The sequence below is a fragment of the Pongo pygmaeus genome, chromosome 4 (genome assembly GCF_028885625.2).
Source record: "Pongo pygmaeus isolate AG05252 chromosome 4, NHGRI_mPonPyg2-v2.0_pri, whole genome shotgun sequence".
Lineage (NCBI taxonomy): Eukaryota > Metazoa > Chordata > Mammalia > Primates > Hominidae > Pongo > Pongo pygmaeus.
In genome coordinates, this window is record NC_072377.2 from 79088361 (window position 1) to 79116139 (window position 27779).

Genomic DNA, 27779 nt, shown 5'->3' on the forward strand with positions numbered 1-27779 from the left:
TCATTTTGTTGATTTCCGCTCAGATCTTTATTATTTCCTTCCTTCTGCTAGCTTTGGATTTACATTATATTCTTTTTTAATTTGTAAAGCTATGTTGTTGATTTGAGGTCTTGTTTACTAATGTAAGTGTTTATAGCTATATTTCTCCCTTAGCACTGCTTTCACTGTATCCCCAAAGTTTTGGTATGTTTTTATCAACTCTAAGCATTTTCTAATTTCTCTTGTAATTTCTTCTTTGATCCACTAGTTGTTTAACTTCCATGATTCTGTAAATTTTCCAGTTTTACTTGTTACTAATTTCTCAAGTCACCCAGCTGTGGTCAGAGAGGACACTTTACATGGTATTTATTTCAAAATGGAATAAGATTTAATCTGTGTCCTAATACATGATCTATCCTAGAAAATGTCCCATGTGTACTTGAGAAAAATGTATATATTATAGTTTGGTACAGTGTTCTGTATATGTCTTTTAGACCTAGTTGGTATATTGTGTTAAGTTCTCTGTTTCTTTACTTAATTCTGCCTGGTCTATTACTGAAAAAGGGCATTGAATTATTATTGTAGAACTGTCTATTTCTCCTTTCAATACTGTTTTTGTTTCATATTATTTTGATGGTCTGTCATTAGATATGCTTATAATTGTTATAGTCTTCTTGCTGCAGTGAACCTTTTATTAATACACAATGTCCTTATTTGTCTCTTAAAACCTTCTCTAACTTAAAGTGTATTTTCTCTGATATTACTATAGCTAACCCTGCTCTCTTTTGGTTGCTATTCACATGAATATTTTCTTCCATTCTTTCACTTTCAATCTGTTTGTTGTCTTTGGATCTAAAGTGTCATATAGACAGCATATAGTTGATCATGTTTTTTTGTTTGTTTTTGCTGTCACCCAGGCAGGAGCGCAGTGGCGCGATCTTGGCTCACTGCAACCCCTGCCGCCCAGGTTCAAGCAAGTCTCCTGCCTCAGCCTCCCAAGTAGCTGGGATTACAGGCACCTGCCACTGCACTCAGCTAATTTTTGTAGTTTTAGTAGAGATGAAGTTTTACTATCTTGGCCAGGCTGGTCTTGAACTCCTGACCTCGTGATCCAATCACCTCAACCTCCCAAAGTGCTGGGATTACAAATGTGAGCCACTGCGCCTGGCCTGCTCATGTATTTTTAATTCATTCTGTCAGTCTATCTTTCAATTGAGTTGGATCCATTTACATTTAAAGTAATTACTGATAAGGAAGAACTTACTGCTTTTTGCTATTTTCTATGTGCCTTATTAGTATTTTTGTCCCTCATTTCCTGCATCACTGTCTAGTTTATCACTGTTTAGTTGATTTTTCTTTTTTCTTTTTTTTTTTTTGAGACAGAGTCTCACTCTGTCACCAGGCTGAGTGCAGTGGTGCAATCTCGGCTCACTGCAACCTCCACTTCCTGGGTTCAAGAGATTCTCCTATCTCAGCCTCCCAAGTAGCTGGGACTACAGGCTCACGTGACCATGCCCAGCCAATTTTTGTTTTTTAGTAGAGACTGGGTTTCACCATGTTGGCCAGGGTGGTCTTGATCTCTTGACCTCGTGATCCACCCACCTCGGCCTCCTAAAGTGCTGGGATTACAGGCATGAGCCACTGTACCCGGTCTAGTTGATTTTTCATAGTGAAATATTTGACTTTTCTTCCTATTTCCTTTTGTGTATTTCTATACCTTTTTTTTTGTGGTTATTATCGGGATGATATTTAACATCCTGAAATTGTAACACTGTAATCTGATCTTAAACTAGCTTAACTTCAGTAACATACAAAAACTCTACTCCTTTGCAGCTCTGTCTTCACCCCTTTCAGTTGTTGATGTCACAAAATTACATCTTTATATTCTGTGTGACTAAAAAAATAAGCAAATATTCTTTTAAATCCATTAGTCTACTATACAGAAAACAAAATCTGCAATTACAAACCAGTTACAATACTACTAGCTTTTAGACTAATTGTGTTCTTAAACATGTATCATTTTCTTAAATCATGCAGAAAACAAAAAGCAGAATTACAAACTGTTATTACAATAATTCTAATTTTTATACTTGCTCATGCACTTTTACTAAGATTTTTATTTCTTCATACAGCTTAGAGGTATTGTCCAGTATGCTTACATTTCACTTCAGAGGACTCCCTTAAGCATTTCTGGCAGTGCAGGTCTAGTGGTAAATAGCAAAGCTAATTCCCTTAGCTTTTGTTTATTTGGGCATGTTTAAATTTCTCCCTCACTTTATTCCCTCTTTTCACTGCTGAAAAACTGATTTTTTCTTTCTTTCTTTAAGAGACAAGGACTTGCTATTTTGCCAGGCTAAACTTCAACTCCTGGGCTCAAGTGACTCTCCTGCCTCAGCCTTCCAAGTAGCTAGGACTACAGGCACACAACACCACACCTGGTATCTCCTTCTCTTTTGAAGGACACTTTTGTCAGACATAGGATTGGGTTTTTACTGAGATTAGGTCTTGCTATGTTGCCAAAGCTGGTCTCAAACTCCTGGTGTTAAATGATCCACCTGCCTCTGCCTCCTGAGTAGCTGAGATTACAGGTGCAATGCCACCATGCCTGGCTCCACAAATATAGGAATCTTGGTTGACAGTTCTTTCCTTTTAGCACTTTGAATACATTGGCCCATACCTTCTGGCTTCTAAAGTTTCTGACAAGAAATCTGTTAATTATATTAAGGATTCCTTTTATATGATGAGCTGCTTCTGATTGCTTTCAGGATACTCTGCATGTCTTTTGAAAGTTGATTATATCTGTGAATCTCATTGATTTTATCTTATTTGGAGTTCACTAAACTTCTCACATGTTTATATTCATTTCTTTCATCAAATTTGGGAAGTTTTTGGCCATTATCTCTTTGAATATTCTTTCTGCTCCTTTCTCTTTTCTCCTGGCACTCTCAAAATGTATATGGAGATCTGTCAGATGTGTCCCATAGTTCTCTTAGGCTCTGTTCACTTCAATCTTTTCTTTTTGTTCTTCAAACTAAATCATATCCATTGTCCTATATTTAAGTTCACTGATTGTTCTGTTTGTGCAAATCTGCCTTTGAATACTTTCATGCGCGTCCGTGTGAAGAGACCACCAAACAGGCTTTGTGTGAGCAATAAAGCTGCTTATTTCACCTGGGTGCAGGTGGGCTGAGTCCGAAGAGAGAGTCAGTGAAGGGAGATAGGGGTGGGGCCGTTTTATAGGATTTGGGAAGGTAATGGAAAATTACAGTCAAAGGGGGTTGTTCTCTGGTGGGCAGGGGTGGATCTCACAAAGTACATTCTCAAGGGTGGGGAGAATTACAAAGAACCTTCTTAAGGGTGGGGGAGACTACAAAGTACATTGATCAGTTAGGGTGGGGCAGGAACAAATCACAATGGTGGAATGTCATCAGTTAAGGCTGTTTTTACTTCTTTTGTGGATCTTCAGTTACTTTAGGCCATCTGGATGTATACGTGCAAGTCACAGGGGATGCGATGGTCTGGCCTGGGCTCAGAGGCCTGACAAATACCTCTAGTGAATTTTTCATTTCAGTTACTAGAGTTTCTAGCTCCATAATTTCTTTTTGATTTCTTTTCAGGTTTTCTATTTCTTCATTGATATTTCTATTTTGTTCATTTATCTTTTTCTTAACTTTCCCCACATCTTCCTTTAGTTATTTGAGTATCATTAAGGTAGCTGCTTTAAAGTCTTTTGTCTAGTAGATCAGCCATCAAGCCTTTTTCAGGGACAGTTCCTGTTGATCTACATTTTTCCCTTGAAAAGGCCACATTTTCCTGTTTCCTTCTACGCCTTGTGCTTTTTTGTTGAAAACTGGAACTTTGAATTTACTAGTGTGGTAACTCTGGAAATCAGGTTCTTTTTTTTCTCAGGGTTTGTTATTTGTTATTGTTATTTTTTACTGTCGTAGGCTATTTCTGTGCCAAGGATCCAGCCTGAGGTGGAAAGGTAAAGTCTTCTTAGGATTTTTTCTAGCCCTGCACCTTTCCCTGAGCATGCACAATCATCACTTTCTAATTTTTCATGTATATGCAGTTGTTTATGAATGTCCTAGTCTTTAATGTCTTGCTCCCAAAAGGAAAAAGAGAAAAGTTAAGGAGAAAGAGGGCATTGGCCCTTCAAGTCCCCTGGAAATCACTACAGCCAGAGGGGGTGGGACCTGCAACAACAATGGTCACCCACCTCTTTGTCTGCACCTCTGTGATAAGAAGCCATAACTGGCAGTCAGAGCATACATAGATCCCTAGTATTTAGAGGACAGAATCCTTTGTGCTCACTCTGGCTCCCACAAGTTGTGTATGGATTACTCTAGGAGAACATGCACAGCTGCCTGCCACGGGGCTGGGATGGGTGGAGGTACAGGAAACTACTACTGTGTTAAGAGCTGAGATTAACCGAAATTAACAGCAATTTACCACTCAAGCCTTCCCTGGAACTTGCAAGCCTTTTGTAGACTCCAGAGTTTCAAAACAGTTATATCAGACATATCTGGCTAGTGTAATTGTTGTCTAGGTGGTGAGACAGATTCTTGGTGCTTCCTGCTCTGCCATCTTCCCCAAATCCTATCTCCATCCATAATGTTTTTGAAGGAAAACGTACACAGAAGAGAAAAATATACCGTTGTCTGGGTTATAAGACTGCAAGTAGTTCCTATATTTTCTTCCTTTTTTAAAACATTTATTTATTTATTTATTTATTTATTTATTTATTTATTATTTATTTTTTGAGACAGAGTTTCGCTCTGTTGCCCAGGCTAGAGTGCAGTGGCGCGATCTCGGCTCACTGCAAGCTCCGCCTCCCGGGTTCATGCCATTCTCCTGCCTCAGCCTCCCGAGTAGCTGGGACTACAGGTGCCCGCCACCATGCCTGGCTAATCTTTTTTTTGTATTTTTAGTAGAGACAGGGTTTCACCATGTTCGCCAGGATGGTCTCGATCTCCTGACCTCGTGATCCACCCACCTCAGCCTCCCAGAGTGCTGGGATAACAGGCCTAAGCCACCAGGCCCGGCCTCTTTTTTTTTTTTTTTTTTTGTTAAAGAGACAGGGTCTCATTGTGTTACCCAGGCTAATGTGCAATAATGCGATCATAGCTCACTGTAGCCTCAAACTCCAGGCTCAAACAATCCTCCTGACTCAGCCTCCCCAGTAGACGGGACTACAAGCGTGTGCCACCATGCCCGGCTTGTATTTTCTTACTTTATAATTGACAAATATTACTTTAAAAAACCATGGTTGAGGAGTCAATAACACTTATGTAACACAACAATTTGCAGGAATAGTCTTAAGACTTGATAAACATTGTTAGAGCTAACTGTATGAGTATTTTAGGTTGCTGTTCTTGAAAAAATAATGTTACCACTTACCAATCAATAATCAATGTTCTCATAATCCATTCAATTTCATTTTTATGTAAAATGGGGCTTCTGTGAGAATTAAATAACACACTGAAGTGCTGAATTACTCCTTCTATCCCTCTATAGATCAGAGGAGTACTATTAAAAAGAACAAGGGGTTAAGAACTGAACAGCAATATAAGCATTCCTATATTAATCATTATTTGCCTATGAAGTACATGGACTTCCTGTGTGACTGAAAAATGATAGAACTGTTTTCAGTTAGGGTAATATTTTAACCTGCGGGATACTAATTTACTTTGCTACCTATTTTTATTATTCCTACCCCAATGTTGTTTTTCATTCCCAGTATCAGATAAGCTGAGAATATGTACCAAGCAATAACGATAATATAAGTACAATACTTTTAAGTGACTGATTAAAAAGATTTATTTGATGAAAAAGTGCAGTTCTGTGTTGACTTTAGGAAACATTTTCCCCCCAGCTAATGTCCTAATACTCAGCAAGCAAAATTGGAAAACAGTTTATATTGCTGTCAATATGTTTAAGCCATGTCTCCCACCATTACTTTTCCATATTAAATATAGAAAAAAGCAGAATCTCATGTGTCCCAGTGACTGTCAGAAATCTTCCCTCTTCATTAAATAAAAATTTAAATACCACATTAGGGCACTGTACAGAAATAACTTTTGCAGTATGTAATCTCATTTTCTTTAATATCTTCTGTAAGAATTATATGGAACAGTTATTCGACTCTAGATTAACTTTTTTTTATAACTTGTTATCTAAATAGTTTGCAAATTACAGACAAAAAAAGGATAGAGAAATAAGCTGAAAATCCAGTTACAGTAACCTAAATTGTTAGTGGCAAACACACAGTAAACATTATAAAAACTTGAAAATCTGGTAAACTCTATGCAAAATTATAAAATGCATTTTCAGGACATCATACTTGCATAACTGCCAATCCTACCCCTTCCTTTAAACTTTAAAAACAAATAATTAACAAATTTATAGTAATGTGGTGTGAAATGGCAACCAGATTTTTTTTTTCTTTTTACTTCGGGACATACTAAGAGATTAAGGCAGTTAGGGGTTGAAATCAAAAGACAGAAAAATGACAAACCAAGGAAACAGAAACTAAGAATAGGATAGGAGAGCAAAAGTTATGAATAAACAGGAATTACAAAAAAGAGAAAAGAAATAATAGGATGAAACAGATATATTAACTGTAGCTGAGGGCAGGTGATTGGAGTTTTGTTAACAATAAGAGCACTTGAGTTAAGTATACAATTCCAACTTTCCTTGCAGGTAGCGTATTCTAAATTTTCTTGGTTGCTGGGAATTTTCCCATTTCTCAAGGGAATATAGGTTGGCCTCTAGTCCCTATAACCTAAACAGCTTAATTGAAATGAATGTACCTATGACATCAATACTTGTGAGAGCTTCAAATTTTCTATATGCATCTGAGCAGAGGGGACATCTATGCTCAGCTTTAGTAGATACTGAAAATTTTTTTTCCAAGTGTGTGCACAATTTATCACTTACATCAGCAATGTATGAGATTACTTGTTGCTCCATGTCCTCACCAACACTTGGTGTTTTTTTTTTTTTTTTTAAAGCCATTCTGATGGGTATATGGTGTTATCTCACTGAGGTTTAAATTTGCATTTTTCTGATGATTAACAGCATGGATTACCTTTATTTATGTTTATTACCCATTTGGGCATCCTATTAAGAAGCAGCAGTCAAATCTTCTGGCTTTTCCCCCCTTAAATGAACTTCCTAAACTTTTTGTATTGATTTGTAACAATCTCCCTGTCCTTTTGACATAATATCTTGTTAAGTTACATCTCTTCATTGGTTGTATTAGTTAATATGACTAGCTATCTAAATATCTTCTTTCTTCACTACTCAGTGTACAATCTTCCCAATCCTTTTACTATCTTGGTAAAAGCTAAGCACCTTCCCAGACAGAAGAACCCACCTGAAAAATCATTGACCTTTCTTCTCTCTCCAAGATTTACTTTTTGAAGTATTTGGGTGTAAACCAAAAATAAAATTCTAGGCACCCCACCAACTGGCTGAATGTACCCTCCTCCTGGCCAAGGGGACCCAACTAAACCTGAAAAACTAGTTCAGACCATGACTGGAAGGGAGGTGGGTCAGGCATGCCTCATTATACTCTCTTTCCTTGGGAGTTCAGGCACAGTGCTGACCAGCATTAACATTAAAATAGAGATTCTAAGACTAACAGAACAGACTCTATAGCTTCCAGCCTGACTCTAGTATAACATCACATGGCAGAGAGTAGGGCCCTGAAAGAAACCAAAGTATTTTACACCAAAATATATTTCTTTGACATATTTTGAAATGGCCCTGCAAAACTGTCTCTTACAGGTGAAACTTACTTCCTATAGAGAATAGAGAACCTTTCCCAATCCAGGTCTTTTTCTGATCCCGAAGAGACTGAGTCTAGAGCCTTTTAAGGATCTGTATAGAAAACATTTGCCTTCTACTGCTTCTGGTGAGGCAGCCACCCATGAGACTTCATCTATGTAAGAAATAACCTTGGTTTCCACAATCCCTTATCTTAACTCAGCCACTTCTTTCTATTGATTCTAAGCCTTTAGATAATAACTCAACAAACTGCCAATCAGAAAATATTTGAATCTACCAATGACCTTGAAAGTTTCCCACCCCTTCCAAGTTTTCCTGCTTTTCTGGACTGAACCAATGTATGCCTCACATGTATTGTTGATGTTTTATGTCTCCTAAAACATAACCCGAGCTGTAACCCAACAACCATGGGCACATGCTCTCAGGACCTCCTAGGGCTGTGTCATGGGTCATGATCCATAACCTTGACAAAATAAACTTCTAATGTCTCAGATGCCAGTTTTCAAATACTGCAGGCAGGAAAAACTGACAAATACGAAGTTACTTTATAAACCCTCAACAACTGAATTGTTTTTATTCCAGAAGACTATAAAAACTAAAGGGGGTTGGTTGGTACCTTGTTTTCCTCTTTGATTTCACCAACCTCAAAAATGCTGGTAGTTTGACACTATCTACATTCTGGTGTTTTAAAAAAATTTACTAACTGTGTATGGATTACTGCATGCAATTTGGCAGTTAACTCCCATTATTAGGAACCAAATTCTTGATTTTAATGACTGAAACATCCAGAGACAACATGAAGTTTCTCTGCTGCTTAATAAAGGTCAGTTGTGATTCTATGTACTGATTTTTCTACAGCTTGAGAAAATGGCAGAGCCCCGACTACTGTAAGAACTATTTATGCGTCCTTCCCTCAAAATTTAAAACTCCTGAATGTAAAGAGGAAGTAAAATTTGATCCTCTGTCATCATCATATGATGCAAATAGGTAAATGGAGACTTGGTTCTAATACACTCATGAAATTACTTATATGAAGTAAACACTCAAAATAATAAGTTATATTTGCATTCTTAAACACTTCCCAGTTAAACCACATTCAAATGCAAAGCTAAATTTTATATAATTTATAAAGCAGATAAGTATAGAGAGGGTATCTATGAAAATCCAATATTGATTTAAAATGGCACAAACCAACAGTATGACTTTATATGACCTCGATATTTAAAAACTACTAAGAGTTAATAATTCTGCCATCTAGCTATTTTAGAAGTTTCCTAAGATTATGTCAAATTTAAGACAAAAAAATGAAAGTGTCAACTAAGTAGAAATTGCTCCTAAAATTAGAAAAAACATAGCAAATCAAACTGACTCTGACAGAGCATGGGGGAAATATTTCATTATGGCAAAAGCAACAAAATTTTTAAAAGACCTCTAAATGGGTCTTGAGCTTCACTTAGATGGCTCAACAATGGGGTTCTCTCAGTAAAAAACTTTTTTCACACTTCATTTTATCTCAAGTAAAATATATATTCCTTTCAAAAAGTGTTTTCCACATAATTTCCTCAAACAGAAATGTCTAACCTTCTCAGGTTGAGAATAAACCTTTCTTTCGAAGTTCATTGATGCTTCACACATGAATTCGGCCTTCACAAAGGATAAGAACAATTCCACAAATATTAAATGACAAGACAATTGCCTCTAGATTCCCACTACAGAAAATCAACATCTGTAAAAATTACCATTTGGATTCTTCCTCCCTAATTTTATATTTTCATATGAATCTTTGTGTCATGGATAATTTCCACAATGTGGGGAAAGTCTGTGTGGCCCATAGGCACCAACACTTTAGGATCTACTAAGGTTGCTCCCTTATGGAAATAAGAATGTCATATGATTACCATAAACTCTGTCAGAGGCTTTCAAGAAACTTAACTTTTTCAAAATGATTTTTAAATCTGCTAGCGTCAGGAAAGCCTTCCTGCTAGTTTTAGGGATTTGAGGGGTTGAAGTGGGGGAGTACATTTTTTTCATAGTAAGCAGAAACTTTGTTTAATCAAAATCACATGTATTCTAATTGTAGAAGATTCTGAAAATAATCCTATAATTTAAAAAAAAATAGCATCAAAAGATGATTTATTATATATCTTTGATAAATTATACAGAAAATGCTCACAGAGCCCTTTGACAATAGGCACCTCTTTACTAGAAAAATGTTAGCTTAACTTTAGACAATCTTAACTTTAATTCATAAAGCTTTCAGTTTTTTTTAAAGAACTTTTACAAACACTATCTCATTTGACCTCAAGACAGCATGAAAGATGGCTAAGATATTTAAAACAAAACCCTATCTTTAAAAATAATTCAGCGTTGTCTCAAAATCATAAGGAGAAATGCAGAATATTAATGGACTCCAAAGAATAAAGCCGGCACAAATATTTCTAAATAAAATTACTGGTCTGGTATACATATGTCCTTTTCTATGTTATAAATTGAAATATAATTTTTGAATTTAAGAATGACCTCGGGAATAACTTTTTTCTGCAGGGGCTGCTGTATAATGTCACATTGAATTATGTGATTTCTAATACATTGAGAACATTTAAATCATACAGTCATTTCGTTAAAACTTTTCTTGTAGTAAGCAACCATTCTAGAATGGATGCCAAGGAAGGCAAAAACAGTAAAGCTAGACAGAAAGTATTCTGTCAGTAATCACTGTAATACAAACCATGAGGATTTTAAGGGGGAAAAGCCTTCAAATATCACAATTTCTCCCATAAAATCTGTCTTACAATACTGTAAATTATTTCAAATAAAAAATTTGCGTGCCCAATGCTTTGCTGATTCCTACAAAGAAGTTTAATTAGAATATGTCTGAGTCTTTAAGAAGTTATGGTCTAAATAATATAGATATGAGGAACAAACAGAAAATATGAGAATACTGTGATTCAAGAAGCCCATGATTTATGTCAACAAAACGTAATTCACAGAAATACATACTTACAGCACAGAATTGCTTGCTGGCCAAAAGCCCTGGTTGTTGGGTCAGAAAGACCTAGGTCTGAATGCTGGCTTCTTCACTAACTAGTGGATTGACCTTGGACAAGTTATTTCACCTCTCTATGCCCCAATTTCCTAATCTGTAAAAACAGGATAATAAGGCTAATCTCATGAAAGTGAGGGAAAAAAATGAGATAATAAATTGTTTATCATGTTAGGCATACATAAATCCTCAAAAATGTTAGCTATCTTCATCACCATCACCATTATTATTGTTTAGAAGTCCTGTAAAATAAAACTCATTTTGTTTGCACACGTGTATGTATGAGAGAGAGAGAGAGAGAGCGCACGCGAGTGGAGGGCGCGTGAATGTGCATGTGTGAAACAGATCAATACAAAGAATTTATAATCAGCATAAGGGTCTTCTGGGAAGGATGGAAAAGAAACCCCCGACCTCTTCCTCCAGATGTTGAAAATAACTAAAACCTTCCAGGCAAGCCCTAACAAAAGCCCATCCAATGGCATCAGAACAGAAAAATACAGGTCTACTAATGCCAAGTGGTGCACTGATAAAGTAACTGTGAAATGAACTGAATAAGCTGGAATGATGGGTGCCCAGGCTAATCGCAAAGTATAATACTATTGCTTTTATCATGAATAGGTTATTTTGTTGCTTATTTTTGTTAGGGTGTGGGGATGCTGAGGGTATGGTAACACATACCGTAAATTATCATTTTTTTCCTCCTTTCAATAACTTACCAAGGCCACTTAGCTAGTATTAGTTGGTGCTAATGCAGTTTTTGCATTGTTGAAATTTGCTGTTTGATATTGGATTACATTCTTAAATAAATGTGGTTATATTATACATTATTTTAATGTGCATTTCTTGCTTTATGTTTTTTGCTAATGACTTATTACTTGCTGTTTATATCTATTTTAGACTACAAAAATGACGTCAGACAAAAAGCAAATAAAGCAAATTCAAATGATTTTCTTATTTGAGTGCAAAATGGGTCATAAAGCAGCAGAGACAACCTGCAACATCAACAACGCATTTGGCCCAGGAACTGCTAACGAACGTACAGTGCAGTGGTGTTTCAAGAAGTTTGCAAAGGAGATGAGAGCCTTCAAGATGAGAAGAGTAGTGGCTGGCCATCGGAAGTTGACAACGACCAACTAAGACCAATCATGGAAGTTGATCCTCTTACAACTACACAAGTTGCCAAAGAACTCAATGTCGACCATTCTACAGTTGTTTGGGATTTGAAGCAAATTGGAAAGGTGAAAAAACTCGATTAAGTGGATGCCTCATGAGCTGAGTGAAAATTTTAAAAATCGCAGTTTTGAAGTGTCATCTTCTCTTATTTCTACACAACAATAAAGAACCATTTCTCGATCAGATTGTGACATGTGACGAAAAGTGGATTTTATACAGCAACTGGTGACGACCAGCTCAGTGGCTGGACCAAGAAGTTCCAAAGCACTTCCCAAAGCCAAACTTGCACCAAAAAAAGGTCATGGTCACTGTTTGGTGGTCTGCTGCTAGTCTGATCCACTACAGCTTTCTGAATCCCGGTGAAACCATTACATCTGAAAAGTATGCTCAGCAAATCGATGCGATGCACAGAAAACTGCAATGCCTACAGCCAGCACTGGTCAACAGAAAGGGCCCAATTCTTCTTTGCAACGTCTGACTGTACATTGCACAACCAATGTTTCAAAAGTTGAACAAACTGGGCTACGAAGTTTTGCCTCATCCGCCATATTCACCTGACCTCTTGCCAACTGACTACCACTTCTTCAAGCATCTTGACAACTTTTTGCAGGAAAAATGCTTCCATAACCAGCAGGATGCAGAAAATGCTTTCCAAGAGTTTGTAGAATCCCGAAGCACAGATTTTTATGCTACAGGAATAAACAAACTTATTTCTTATTGGCAAAAATGTGTTGATTGTAATGGTTCCTATTTTGATTAATAAAGATGTGTTTGAGCCTAGTTAAAATGATTTTAAAAATCATGGTCCAAAACCACAGTTACTTTTGCACTAATCTAATACACAATAGTGCCAGGATTCAAATCCACATTTGCCAGACTCTGGAGTCTGAAATCCAGTACTGAAACAGTTACCAATATAATATACTGTCCTGTTTGACAATCCATGGGTGAAAAGAAAAATGAGTTCATATTTATCTTGCATAGGTATAGTAGGAGAACTCAGATTATACACCATAATTTGCAGGAGGTTGGCTCATGGGAATTGTTCATAAACAGTCAGTTTACCAATGGTAACAGACAGACAAGAGAATTAACACAAAATTGAATACTCAGAAATCACAAACTAAAAGACAGTACAGTCTCAGGCAAATTACTTAATTTTAATCTAAACCTGCTTCCTCTTCTGCAAAATAATACTTTATTTTTCAGGATAGTAGGGAGAAAACAAAACACATAAAGCACTTAATACAATGATTAGTACTTGATGATCCTCAACAAGTGTTAGCTCCTATCATTATCATCATTATGCCTGTACAGTTTTATATAGAGGATCAAGACAATAATGCATACATAAATAGTAAAATTACTAAACTTAGCTTCTACAATCAATATTCCTTAATGATACTGAAGAATGAATCAAGAAACATCTCACTAACCCTGGTCTATGGGAGGAAAAAAAACAATGACAACATTTGAAATTTCTCCTTCTTTCATGTTAAATAACTCAACAATTTACTTCTCGAATTCATATTCTAAATATGAATTCACTTAAATATTCACTGATAGGCTGCTCAGTTGGCATACATCACATATTCTACTTTAGTACATTAAACAATATTAACAACAATTAACAATTTCTCCTAGTCTACAAATAAACTATCTTTAAAAATAAGAAAGGGTGGCTGGGTACAGAGGCTGACACCTGTAATCCCAGCATTTTGGGAAGCTGACGTGGGCAGATCACTTGAGTTCAAGGGTTCAGAATCAGCCTGGGCAACATGGCGAAACCCTGTCTCTACCAAAAATACAAAAAATTAATTAGCCAGGCACGGTGGTGCATGTCTGTAGTCCCAGCTACTTGGGAGGCTAAGGTGAGAGGATTGTTTGAACCGAGGAGGCAGAGGCTGAAGTGAGCTGAGATCTCACTCCATGCTGGGTGACAGAGTGACCTCATCTCAAAAAAAAAAAAAAAAAAAAGAAAGGCAAGCTTGTACAATGCATCACAACCCTGCAGTTGAGTATTTTTTTCAAGAACTAAAAATCACTCAAAATTTGTTATCTCAGCTTAAGTCCCACTGCTCTGAGAAAGACCCAAAGAGTAAATCTATCCATTGTTCAAAGATGTAAAGAAATCAACACTACAGGAGAAATATATACTTTGTACATTAATCTTCACTAAAGGAAAAAAACACAAAACGGGAACCTTGCAAAGAAACTGTCATTGGACTTAAAAGAGAAAAGTGAGCAAAATAAAATGTTTAATTAAAACAGAAAAAAACTTGCCCTGTAATAAAAATCAACTGATTAAGCCCTTAAAGGTCATCTCCATTAAAAATATAGCAATTAATTCTACTTAATAACATCTTTAATCACTAGTGAGACGGCTGGCCCTGATTAAATAACATGAAACAGGCTGTTCTCCTTATATGCACATTTAGCTTCTCTCACCTAATGTAAAACTCTTCATCCAGAAACAAGATGGTATAATTTAGTGAATTTAGTTGAGACTCCAAGTCTCTTGCTTTTCCTATATGCCATAAATGGGGAAATATATCAGTCATTCTGGTAAGTAACTTTGCATATTATCTCATTTATGTCTTACTACTACTTTGGGCAGAAGTACCAACATGGCAGCTGAGAATAAACACTAAGAAGAGGTTAATTAACACGGCCAAGCTCACACATGTCATACATGGCAGAGGATGCATGCATGGTCTGGCTCCAGAGCATTGAGATTTTTGGAATACTCGCTCATTTCTCTTTTAAATAATAGAAAAACAATAATTTTTTCCATATTTAGACTTTTCTGAAGTAACATTACCAAGATAACTAAGACTTAGAAAATGTTTTAAAAACTTAACACTAAAGTTTAAATACATAGTCCTAAAGCTAAAACAAAGAAAAAAAGAAAGGTAACAATTTTATTTAGGCTGGGAGAAATCCTAAATCAATAAACCAAGAAAGAAAAGCTAATACGATTGATAAAGAAGTATGCGATTGTGAAATCTCAGGTGAGACTGGTTTTTCTTGGGTGCGTGGGTGTAGGGGTGTGTGTGTGTGTGTTTTGTGCTTGTTAAAAATACCCAAAACAGTGCATGAGATTTCACAATCGCATACTTCTTTATCAATCGTGTTAGCTTTTCTTTCTCAAGCCAGACTGGTTTTTCTTGGGTGTATGGGTATAGGGGTGTGTGTGTGTGTGTTTTGTGCCTGTTAAAAATGTGTGTGTGTGGGGGGGGGGGTGTGTGTGTGTGTTTTGTGCCTGTTAAAAATAACCAAAACAGGTGTTTCAACTACAACTTTGTGAAACTCAAACGAACAAGTACAGACAAGTACGTAAATAAGCAAAACTTCTCTTAAGTCATATTCAAGAATGACATGGTCGATTTAGAACATTCTGTTTGTTTTATCATGGTATTACTGAATTAGCTAATAATAGATTTATTAATGTATTTCTTTAGTCTACTTAATATTTATTAACAGAAGTCAAAGACTAGCTTTAAATTATATGAATGTACCTTATATATTTATATAAAAAACTTTCTATAGGTTTATCATTAGATAGCCTCACATTTACAAAGAATAACTGATTTACAAATGTTCGTACTAAGAATTTACCCAAATAGTTATAACAAAAATCAGCAGTGAAGCTTTTATAAGTTAGGGTTTTATAACCCAATGTTATTTCAAAAATCCTTTTATTTAGATCATTAAAAAGGTATTTATTATGAAGCAAAACCTAAATAAAAAATCGAAATGTGTTTTATGAAAAAGGGTATATTTTTGTTTTAGTTAACAATGAAAAATATTTATCTTTTTTTTTTTTTTTTGAGACGGAGTCTTGCTCTGTTGCCCAGGCTGGAGTGCAGTAGCCCAATCTTGGCTTACTGCAACCTCTGCCTCCTGGATTCAAGCGATTCTACTGCCTCAGCCTCCTGAGTAGGTGGGATTACAGGCGCTCACCACTAAGCATGGCTAATTTTCGTATTTTTAGTAGAAAAGGGGTTTCACCATTCTGGCCAGGCTGGTCTTGCTCCTGACTTCAGCTGATCCACCTGCCTCGGCCTCCCAAAGTGCTGGGAATACAGGCGTGAGCCACCACGCCCAGCCGAATAATATTTATCATAGCAAATACCCTTAGTACAACTAAAGTGTTAAAAATTATTTCAAAAATTTACATATGAACTGCTTTAATCTTTATCACCCAAATAATGTTCACTGTTTCAGTAACTAATGTCACATGTCAACTTTTTTTTAAGGTATTGTCAACAATCTCTTACCGAGTCCTCCATGGACAGGTAAATATTAGGGATCTTACCTTGTGCTGTTCAATGGCATCTATCCATTGCTGTCTATGATCTGGATCCTGAGCACGAAGATACCAAACACTATCATTTACACTAATATCAAATCGACATTCATCAAAATCATGAGGCTGTGGAGAAAAAGCAGAAAATGAAAAGCAAAGCTAATTATATCCTTAGAAGTGTTACACCCCAAAGCCAAAACATGAACATACTCATTCTGTGCTGGTGGGAGACTTGTTACTTTTTATTTTTCTACTCAAATAACTTATCTGAAGATAAGAATGTACAAAGCCACAGTTACCAAAAGCCAAATTTCACTCACTACTCTTACAAATGAGTTGTCACATATGCTACAAACATCTATTTCTAAAACAGAGCTGATATTTTTCACCAAATGCTTTGAGTTAACTAGTAAGAACACCACCAAAAGGATAACTTTTATTTTTATTTATTTTTGAGGTGAGGGTCTTGCTCTATTGCCCAGATTGGAGTGCAATGGCATGAACATAGGCTCACTCTAGCCTTGAACTCCCGGGTTCAGGTGATCCTCATGCCTCCCAACTGGGACTATTGGCACATACTACCATGCCCTGCTAATTTTTAAATTTTTAAAAAAATGTCACCTTGCTGGCTGGGCGTGGTGGCTCATGCATGTAATCCCAGCACTTTGGAAGGCCAAGGCGGGTGGATCACGAGGTCAGGAGTTCAAGACCAGCCTGGCCAAGATGGTGAAATCCTGTCTCTACTAAAAATACAAAAATTAGCTGGGCGTGGTGGTGGGCACCTGTAATCCCAGCTACTTGGGAGGCTGAGGCAGAGAACTGCTTAAACTCGGAAGGCCGAGGTTTCAGTGAGCTGAGATTGCGCCACTGCTCTCCAGCCTGGGTGACAGAACGAGACTTCCGTCTAAAAAAAAAAAAAAGATGGAGCCTTGCTATGTTGCCCAGGCTGGTCTCGAACTCCTGGCCTTAAACAATCCTCCCACTGTGGCCTCTCATGTTGCTGGGGTTACAGGCACAAGCTACTGTGCCGAGCTAAAAGCATATATATTTTTTAAGGCCGAAATAAGTTTTAGAGTAGACATTTACTACTTTTTTCTTACTCCATTATTCAAAAGTAAATGCCCATTAATAATTTTATTTCATTAAATATTCTTGATATCTCATTTATCAAATCTTATGAAATTTAACAAAGCAAGATAAAAATGTTAACATTTCCCTTTAAGTATCTAAAATTAACTTCTAGGCTTTTACATGTCTTTGATAGTAACAACCAGGAGCACTTCCAGCTAAAGGAAAAAATAAAATGAATATTACATAAGATCTACATGAGCTATCTAGAGAAAACTCTGCATTAAGGTGTAAACATTTAGTGAAAATGTCAACTTTTTGATTCAGTGCTCTCGACTCAAGAATATAAAAAATGAGTGTTTTACATCCTTGTTTTTAATCTCAATAAATGAATTAAAATATGACAGGAATACATCATATTTATCACCTCTTTTTCCACCAGATACAGTAGAGAGAATCAATCAATATCCTCTCCTGAAAAGATTCTTAACCTTGGAGGGAAAAGAATCCGCTCTGGGCAACACGACAGTGAACTTATTTGCTCAACAGAATTTACATCTTGTACTCCTCCCAGGGTTTATTGTTTATTCTCTCCCCCGCTTAACAACATCCACCTTTTATCTCATCAGTTTATTTAGCAAACACAATATAAACTAACTCTACCATTTTCTTTAGGCTATGAAACAACTTAAGATAAGAAATCATGGTTCTGACTGATTAAAGGATTCAAGTTAAATTTCCTGAATCAGTATGTGCTGGACAATAATAAGCCTACAGTGAGAAGCAGAGTGTGCTAGAAAGAAGCAAAAGGGAAAAACAATGCATATCCTGCTTCAGTAATTATAAATACAGAAAGACATAAGCGATAATGTCCAACATTCATAAATAATGATCATAAATTTAACTGAATTCTAAATATCCAGGCATCTTAAGAATTAAGTCTAATTACTGAGAATAGCTTCTTGGAGGAAATGAAACATATGCTATGTAAACCAGGAGTCCCCAGACTCTGGGTCACAAACCTGTGCCAGTCCATGGGCTGTTAGTAACTGGGCCGCACAGCAGGCAGTAAGCAGCAGGCAAGCAAGCATTACCACCTGAGCTCTGCCTCATGTCAGATCAGCAGCGGCATTAGATCCTCACAGGAGCACGAACCCTACAATGAACTGTGTATACAAAGGATCTAGGTTGTTTGCTCCTTATGAGAATCTAATGGTTGATGATCTGAGGTGGAAGAGTTTCATCCCAAAGCCATCCCCCATCACCCACTACATGGAAAAATTGTCTTCCATGAAACTGGTCCCTGGTGCCAAAAAGATTGGGAAATGCTGATCTAAAGAACCAAATAAAGTAAAGCAGATGATCAGTCTATGGCTATAAGTAGCCCAGGAGTTTTAAATTTTTACTCCATGATAATTCCCATTATATTTCCAGCCAGTATTTCTTAAAATGTTTTACATTTTGTAATGTGTTAAATATACTTATTAAAGCGTTAGAAAAATAAAAGAACACATAGCTCATAATTCACCATTTTCTCTGGCAAACACCTTCCTATGCAGACAAGGGTGCCATTTCTACCATCTATGATCTGAAGCATAGGTGGCACAGAAGAGAAGAGCAGGAATTGTAAGTGGTATAGAAAGTCTGTGAATAACACAAAAGTTTTACATCTCAACAAAGTGAAAAAAAAAAAAAAAAACGAGAGAAGATGAGTCTACAGGGCAAAGGAAATGACAGATTTGGTTAAGAGGATGTATTATGCAATAAAGCTCACATCACTATATTACACAAACGTATGTGCCCCAAACTTATAACAGACTGTTTCATTCAGTAACAATCAATCCTGTCTTTATTAAAAATTTTGATATTTTGCTCATTATACAGTAATTTAGTCCTTTTAAAAAATATTGCAATAAAATATTTATCTTGATTATTGAGTTTTTTCTTGCTTCCTTAAATTTTGTGATTGAGGTAAGTCCCTCACTGGTCTCATCTTCCTTGTCTTGGTGCTAAGAAGTAATTATTAGAAAGAAACAAATGTAGGATAGAGGCCAAAATTAGATGGAAAACATTGAGAGGTGATAAATATAAGATATGATCTAAGGCAGCAGTCCACAAACTTTTTGGCACCAGGGATCGGTTTCATGGAAGAGAGTTTTTCCAAAGACAGGTTGCAGGGAATTGTTCCGGGATGAAACTGTTCCACCTTGATCATCAGGCATTAGATTCTCATAAGGAGCGTGCAACCTAGATCCCTCGCATACATAGTTCACAATAGGGTTCACACTCCTATGGGATCTAAGGCTGCTGCTGATCTGACAGGAGGCAGAGCTCAGTAGGTAATGTCGGCTTGCCTGCCACTCACCTCCTGGTGTGCAGCCTGGTTCCTAACAGGCCATGGACTGGTACTGGTCTGTGGCCCGGGGTTTGGGGACCCCTGATCTAAAGGAAAAAAAGACTAAAAAGTTTAAAGAAGAATTAAGGTGACAAAGTGATGAAAAGAGGGCTGACAGAGCTAAGTTAAAAAAACAAAAAACAGAGTTAAAAACGTGGGAAACAACAACAAACAGCCAGGTTTAAAAAGCCATGGATGGCTCACGCCTGTAATCCCAGCACTTTGGGAGGCCGAGGTGGGTGGATCACGAGGTCAGGAGATTGAGACCATCTTGTCCGACATGGTGAAACCCTGTCTCTACTAAAAATACAAAAATTAGCTGGGTGTGGTGGCATGCGCCTGTAGTCCCAGCTACTCAGGAGGCTGAGGCAGGAGAATCGCTTGAACCCGGGAGGTAGAGGTTGCAGTGAGCCAAGATGGCGCCACTGTACTCCAGCCTGGCGACAGAGCAAGACTCCATCTCAAAAAAAAAAAAAAAAAAAAAAAAAAAAGTCATGGACATGTTAAACAGATTTGAGAAAAGCATAAAATGAAAGAAATATAATAATGTAGAGTATCAAAGGAGATAAAGCAAATACTTTAGCTGGTGTTTTCAAACATGAAAATATAACACACATAACAGAAAGACACACTATGCCCAGGAAAAACAGATACAGAAAGATCAATACAAATATATATTCTGTAAAGTTAATTAATTTCAAGAATAAAGGAAATGCTATAGGACACTGTTTCTCAAGGTTTTTGCATTACCACACCCTCTACCCCACAATTAAATACTAAGGATACGATTCTTGTCCATTAGAATTTTTGGGGGCCATAAACCATTGTTTTATCTAACATTTCACCCCTCCTCAAGAACCAAGTATCACCACCACTAAGAATGCATGCTACAGGAAAAAGACATCTATAAAAAGGTGGGTTCCATATTTTCTCATGTCAACATTCACTGTTAAAGACAAAAAAATTTCAAAAGGTGAATAAATCCATGACACTTATATCTACTCCCTACCAAAATAACCTTATAGGAACAAAAGAGACATAAATGTCCAAAAGAGAAAGAAAAAAACTTATCACCAAAATTCACAGTTGGAATGTGGTAAATGACTTAACAGGTGTTACCAAAACACCAGGGGTTTGGTCTAGGTCCTGCTGCTCACAGCACAGCAAGCCAATAACTGAGACAATGATTACTGCCAGGGAAGTAGGCTTTATAGGGTGCTAAAGTTGAGATGGGAGGTCACTCTCAAATCTATCTCCCCGACTAACTAAAATCAGGGGTCTACAGAGGAGGGAAGAAATATAACCATGTGTGGAAACATAAGAATTAGGGAGGGATAAGGAAAAGGAGTTGCTCAACAGGAAGCAGGTGGTTGGTTAGGCACTTATGCCAGGTAAGAATTCTGGCATCTCATTGTCCAGATGCAGTGATCTGGTAAGTTTTCAGTTCTTTGATACTACCTGGGAGGCCTGATGGTTGGCTTCCTGAGAAAGGAATTCAGATAAGACAAATGTAACTTTCTCAAGTTTCAAGACTGGGAGGGTCAAGTGCTAGGTTTATGCAAAAGAAACCATAAACATCATTTCTATGGGAAAACTGGACCAGTTTCACAGGCTTGAGAAAACCGAAAATTAAAAATCTACAAGGGAAAAGAAGACAAAAGAATCAAGCCAATTTGCACACAACATTGGAGAAGTAAAGGAACTGGAGGCATCAGGTAGCACTAGAGGTTAAGTTATGGATGGAGCTGAGACCAGAATTGACTGAGTCATTAAAAGGTGCAACTAGACCCCTGAAACCCCACATGCCCATCCCAAGCATTGGTGACTACTCATCTACCGCCACATAGTAACATTAGAGGCCCCACTCTCCACCCTCTGGACAGACTAAATCAGACATTCTTACAGAGAATAGGGTACAGGGTGCTATGGGGGATGGGGGTAAAGGGAAGCAGATAAAGAAAAGTCTTCATATTTAAGGCCTCTTTCCCCTTCTTGGCACCCAGAAGGCTAGGGTCCAAACTTGCTATGTTGCCCAGGGTGGTCTGGTAAAGACTTGAGCAGTGTTATTTCTGTTTGTTTGTTTGTTTTTGGACACAGTGTCTCACTTTGTGACCTAGGCCAGAGTGGTGCAATCTTGGCTCACTGCAACCTCTGCCTCCTGGGCTCACATGATCCTCCCACCTCAGCCTCTAGAGTAGCTGAGACCACAGATGCATGCCACTACACCTGGATAATTTTTGTATTTTTTGTAGAAATAATGTCTTGCCAAGTTGCCCAGGCCCTGGTCTTGAGCTCCTGGACTCACACAACCCATCTGCCTCGACCTCCCAAAGTGCTGGGACTAGAGGTGTGAGCCCCCGCACGTGGCCCAGAGTTTTATACTCAAATTTTAGGTTCTCTTTCTCTGGCACTGTAATTTAGGATTATCTCCTTACTATCTAGGTTCTTTTGCCTGGTTCCTACAGCTAAAATGATGGCAGGTTTTCTTTAACGGAGTTTTAGCTCTCTCACATCTCTGCCATGATGGACATGGTTCAGACTGCTCTCAGTAAGGTGCACACATGCATGGTTCAGGAGTCAACCAGAGACTTGAAGAGTTTATATATACAATTTTGAGATCCCTTCCTCTAGCTCTCTCCTTTTTCAAGTTTTCAACTTGCTTTCTAATAGCCCTGGTTAAAGCAAGTAACTTTCCCAGGTTCTACCAGTCAGAAAAATGGTTGGCTGATTTTTCTGTTAGAGTTACAGACACTTAGCACCACCATCACAATGGAGATTTGACCCTATTCTACCCTGACAGTATGATATCTGATAATTTCCAAATATCCTGCCAAACACTTGTGAAGGCTAAAGACTTAAAATTGTCTAAGTCTAGCATCTCTTTTTTGTTTTTACTAATAAACACAAAATATTAGAATTTCTTTACTCAACAAGACAGTTAAATAAATCCTATTAGGTTCAAACAAGATGAATCAATCAGTGCTCTAAATTGTAAGCCACAGAAATTGATTCTTGCTCACTTAAGAAGAAAAGGAATTCATTTAGAAGGTATTAGGCAGTTCATATTGCTAAGAAATACAAAGAACTGAGATCAGAAAATGGAAAGGAGCCAGGGTAGACTAGGCAACAAAAACCCCTGCTGGGATTGCACCACAGGTGCCATTTGTATGGACAGGACTGCTTCCACTTCTGGACCTTGTAAGCCACTACTGGCACTGCTTCTACTGCAAACTGCATGCTCCTGCTGCCAGCACTATCAGAAGAAAAACTTCCCGTCTCTTGATTCTCTGTATTGGTCCTGTTATAGAATCAAAGTAAGGCTGGAGAGGAAAACAAGAAAAAGGGGGGGTAGAGAAGGACAGCGCAACAGTCTGATGGGTTAGGCCTAATTCATATGCCCATATGCTAACTAAGGGGAGTTAACAAGATAGGAGATTGTAGGATAGAGGAAGCGATTAAGTATCTGGTCTTTACAGATCATTTGAAGGAGACCTTCCACTCACATAGTTGGGAATTCCTCAAAAGCAAAAAGGATTTTGATGATAAGAATGCCACTTAGCAACCTATTATCTCTCTTAAATCCACCCTTCTATATACTGTTTTGTGCTACTGGAACTGGGATGCTGCAAACTATATTTCTCCTCTGCCAGCCCCCTTTTATTAGGTTCTGTCAATGTGGAACATTAGATAAGGATTAGAAGCCAGGAACAAGATAGAAGGAACTTGCACCTTGCTGTCTGCACACTGTTTCCATCAGCATCTGCCCAGCAAAAGTCCTTAGCCCTGGCAGTGGCAGTCAGTTCCACTCAAAAGGTTCTTTTAAAACTCCCTGGACCAGCTTCATCTAGATACCTCAGAGATGCCAGTACCAGCTATGCATGGGCCACTTCTTAGTTGTATGAGGTGTCACTCCACAACATTTCCTTTACAGATTAGTGGTATATTAGAGTATAAGATACATGAGCTATAATCCCCCTTCTAGATGTCTGAGACCCAGCTGCACAAAGCACTTCCTTTAAGCTTCTGAGATAACAACAGCAGATAAAGAGTAACCCTCTCTAGCTGAGCCTCAACTCTTCAGAGATCCTTTCTCTGAGTTCTGGAAGTACTCATTAGCTAGGTGGCCCTTTCAGCTCAGAGGTTTATTAAGCCTCATTCCAGGAGGGTCCTAAGGTAATGGTACAAACACCAGCAGGCAGCAACTTGTCTTCTGAGTCCCACCTCTGCAGGACTATCACTCCATACTTACAGGTTCTGATAACCCAAACCACTTCCCTTTGTTCCTGTAGTCTAAGAATTAGAAACTGGTCCTTGCAATTATCACTTCTGTATTACCTCAATGTTTTTCTTTTATTCTTTCACTTCTCCCACAACTGTTTGAACAATTTCCTATATTAAACACTTTCTGCTAAAATACCTAATGTGGTTTCTGGTTCCAGGTGATCCTCTTTATTGAATGCTGAGCATAAAATTCAGAAAACTAATGTCCACACAAAAACATACAGAAAAATATTCATAAAAGCTTTATTTGTAACAGCCCCAAACTGGAAACAACCCAAATGTCCTTCAATTGGTGAATGCCTAAACTGTGGTACAGAGATGGAAATGGAATACTACTCAGCAATAAAAAGGAACCAATTATTGATACATTCAACAACTTAGTGGATTCTCAAGGAAATTATGCTGAGTGAAATAAGCCAATCTCAAGAAGCTATATACTGTATGATTTCACTTTTATAAAATCCTCAAGATAATAAAATTATAGGACTGCAGAACAGCTTAGTGGTTTCCAGTGGTTAGGGATTAGAGAGTAGAATGAAGGGAGAAAGTTGTAACTATAAAGAGGTAGCATACAAAGCTAGGATGACGTCTGTAATCCTAGCACTTTGGGAGGCTGAGGTGGGCAGATAGCTTGAGCTCAGGGTTCAAGACTAGCCTGGTCAACATAGCAAAACCCCATTTCTACCAAAAATACAAAAATTAGCTGGGCATGGTGGTGCATGCCTGTACTCCCAGCTACTTGGGAGGCTAAGTCCAGAGGATGGCTTGAACCAGAGAGGCAGAGGCTGCAGTGAGCCAAGATTGTGCTATAGCACTCCAGCCTGGGCAACAGAGACTCTGTCTCCAAAAAAAAAAAAAAACGTAGCATAAGAAATCTCTGGGGCGATAAAACAGTTCTGTAATTTGATTGTGATGATTGTTACAAGAATCTAAGTGATAAATTTGCATAGAACTACACAGATGCACAAATGAGTATATGTAAAACTGGTAAAATATAAATTAAGGTGAGTTGTACCAATGTTAATTTCCTGTTTTTGATATTTTACTATAGCTATGTAAAATCAGACCATAGATGGAAACTGGATGAATAAATGGAACTCATTTACTCTATTTTTACAAGATTTTAAGAATGTACAATTACTTCAAAATTTTACAAAAGTTTTTTTAAGTGAAAAACTTAAACATTCAACAAAATGCAAAAAGTGGTTGGCCCTTAGTGTTAGAATTACAAGTGGTTTTCTTCTTTAGAAATTTTTGTATTTGGTTAAGAGCTTGATAATGGATAGACATTACTTTTGTAATGAAACAAATTAATGTTATAAGAAGGCAGAGCCAGATGGAGAAAGAGGACTCTCCAGTGATCATCCCCCTGTAGAAACATCATTTTGAATAACTATCCATGCATGAACACATCTTCAAAAGAGCTAAGAAAACCAAGTGAAAGTTTACAATACCTGTTTATGGCATACTAACAAGAAAATACCCATTGAAGAGGGTAGAAAGGATAATTTTACAGTATCTGTGTCAACCCTCCCACAATCCTAGTCAGCAGAATGCAGAGATATCTCCTCTGCTTGAGGAAAAAGAGAGAAGTGTAGGACTTTCCCTTGGTCCCTAATACTGGGCCTGCCACAGTAAAAATCCAGTGCCAGGCAGACCCCTCATGGTAACTGAATCCAGGTGGGTATCTGTGAACTGAATCTCCTCATCTATCCCAGTGACGGGTGGTAAACTATAGCCCTCACAAAATGGACTCAATCTCTGGCTCCCATCACTGCTGGATGATGACAGCAGCCTCAGGTTTCAGTCAAACCCCAGTAACAGGTAGGCCTCATGATTTTCAGATGCACCTCAGAGCTGTGCCAGCCATGGTAACAACAGATTCTAGTCTATTGTTATACTGACCATGGTAATTCTGGGTATAGAAAGCCTAATGCTGTAACAGTTGCAACAGTCATGGGCTTAGAGATCACACCAGATGACCTGCCCAGGATCTAACAACAGGCTTACTGATAAAGAGCCAGATAAAGCCAGGCTGCAAACATTCCAATAAGTACCTGTTTCTTCAACATGCAGATATAGATGCACAACAGGAAGGATCAAGAACAATCAGGGAAACATGACCTTATCAAACAGACAAAATAAACTTCCAATGACAAACCCAAAAGAGATGGAGATGTCTCAAAAGTCTGACAAAGAATTCAAATAGCTATTTTAAGGAAGCTCAATGAACTCCAAGAAAATACACAGAAACATTGAACAAAATGAGGAAAATAGCAAATGACCAGAATGAGAAAATTAATGGATTGAAATAATAATTAAAAGAAAATCAAACAGAAATACTGGAGCTGAAAAATACAATGAATAAAATGAAAAATGCAATAAAGAACATCAATAGCAAAATCAAAGAAGCAAAAGAATCTGTGAACTTGGAAGGCAGGTTATTTGAAAATATATGGTCAGGAAAAAAAGAAGTAAGATTGAAAAGGAATAAAAGAAAGCTTATGGAATTTATGAGAGAGCATTAAAAGCAAATTTTTGAGTCATTAGAGTTCAAGAGGGAGTAGAGAAAGGCAAACAGGTAGAAAAGTTATTCAAAGAATAAGAACACAAAACTTTGAAAATCTGGATTTAAAATTTGGTAAAGAACATGCAATAATGATGTAAATTGTAACATCAAAAATTCAAAACATTGAGGGACAGTATAGTAAAAAGAGTTTATTTTTAGGTTGTTGTCAGTTTAAAATAACTATGTTTTTTGGTAAACCTTATGGTAATCACGAAGCAAAAACCTGCAATAAATACAAAAAATAAATATAAAGCAAGGAATCAAATGTACTATTAGATATAATCACTTAGCCACAATGACAGTAAGAATGGAAAAAATTAGGAAACAAGTGGCAGCAGTTAAATCCTTACCTATCAATACATAAATACCTTAAATATAAATGGATTAAATTCTCCAATCAAAAGACACAGAGTGACTGGCTGGATTTTTAAAAAGACCCATCTATATATTGCCTATAAGGGACTCATTTCAACATATACATACTGAAAGTAAAGAGATTTAAAAAGATATTCTATGCAACTAGAAACCAAAAGACAGCAGGAATAGCTATACTTCTATCAGATGAAATAGACTTTAAGTCAAAAACTAAAAAAGAGACAAAGGTTATTATATATTGATAATTCAGCAAGAGGATATCACAATTATAAATATAATATGCATCAAACATTGGAACACCTAAATATATAAAGCATATATTAACAGATCTAGAGAGAAAGACTACACACAATAACAGTAGGGAAACTCAACACCTAACTTTCAGCAATGGACAGATCATCTAGAGAGAAAATTAACAAGAAAACATCAGAATTAAACTATACTCTGGACCAAATGGGCCTAACACATATATACAGAACATTTCAGTTGCAGAATATATTATTCTTCTTAACTCACATGGGATGTTCCTCACAAGATATGTTAGACCACAAAACAAATCTTAACAAATTTAAGAAAACTGAAACCATATAGAGTATCTTTTCTGACCACAATGGTATAAAACTAGAAGTCAATAAAAGGAGGAGCTTTGGAAAATTCACACATACACGGAAATTAAACATCACGACCAAGTGATGCAATGATCCAACAATGGTTCAACACAAACAAATCAGTAAATGTGGTACATTCATTAACAGAATTGATGGACAAAAACCCTATGATCAATAGATGCAGAAAA

General features: G+C 37.2%; 1 protein-coding gene across 5 annotated transcripts in view; it reads right to left on the bottom strand.

The window, feature by feature from the left end:
* Window positions 1–27779, bottom strand: part of CERT1 (ceramide transporter 1) — a 144781-nt gene that overhangs the window by 76132 nt on the left and 40870 nt on the right. For all 5 annotated transcript variants that reach the window (XR_010126403.1, XM_063664912.1, XM_063664910.1 and 2 more), the window contains one exon: window positions 16305–16421. Coding sequence is in view for 4 of the 5 variants with exons in the window: in XM_063664912.1 (XP_063520982.1) it covers window positions 16305–16421 (117 nt within the window). In the remaining variant the exon portion in view is untranslated. The remainder of the gene's footprint in view (window positions 1–16304; window positions 16422–27779) is intronic.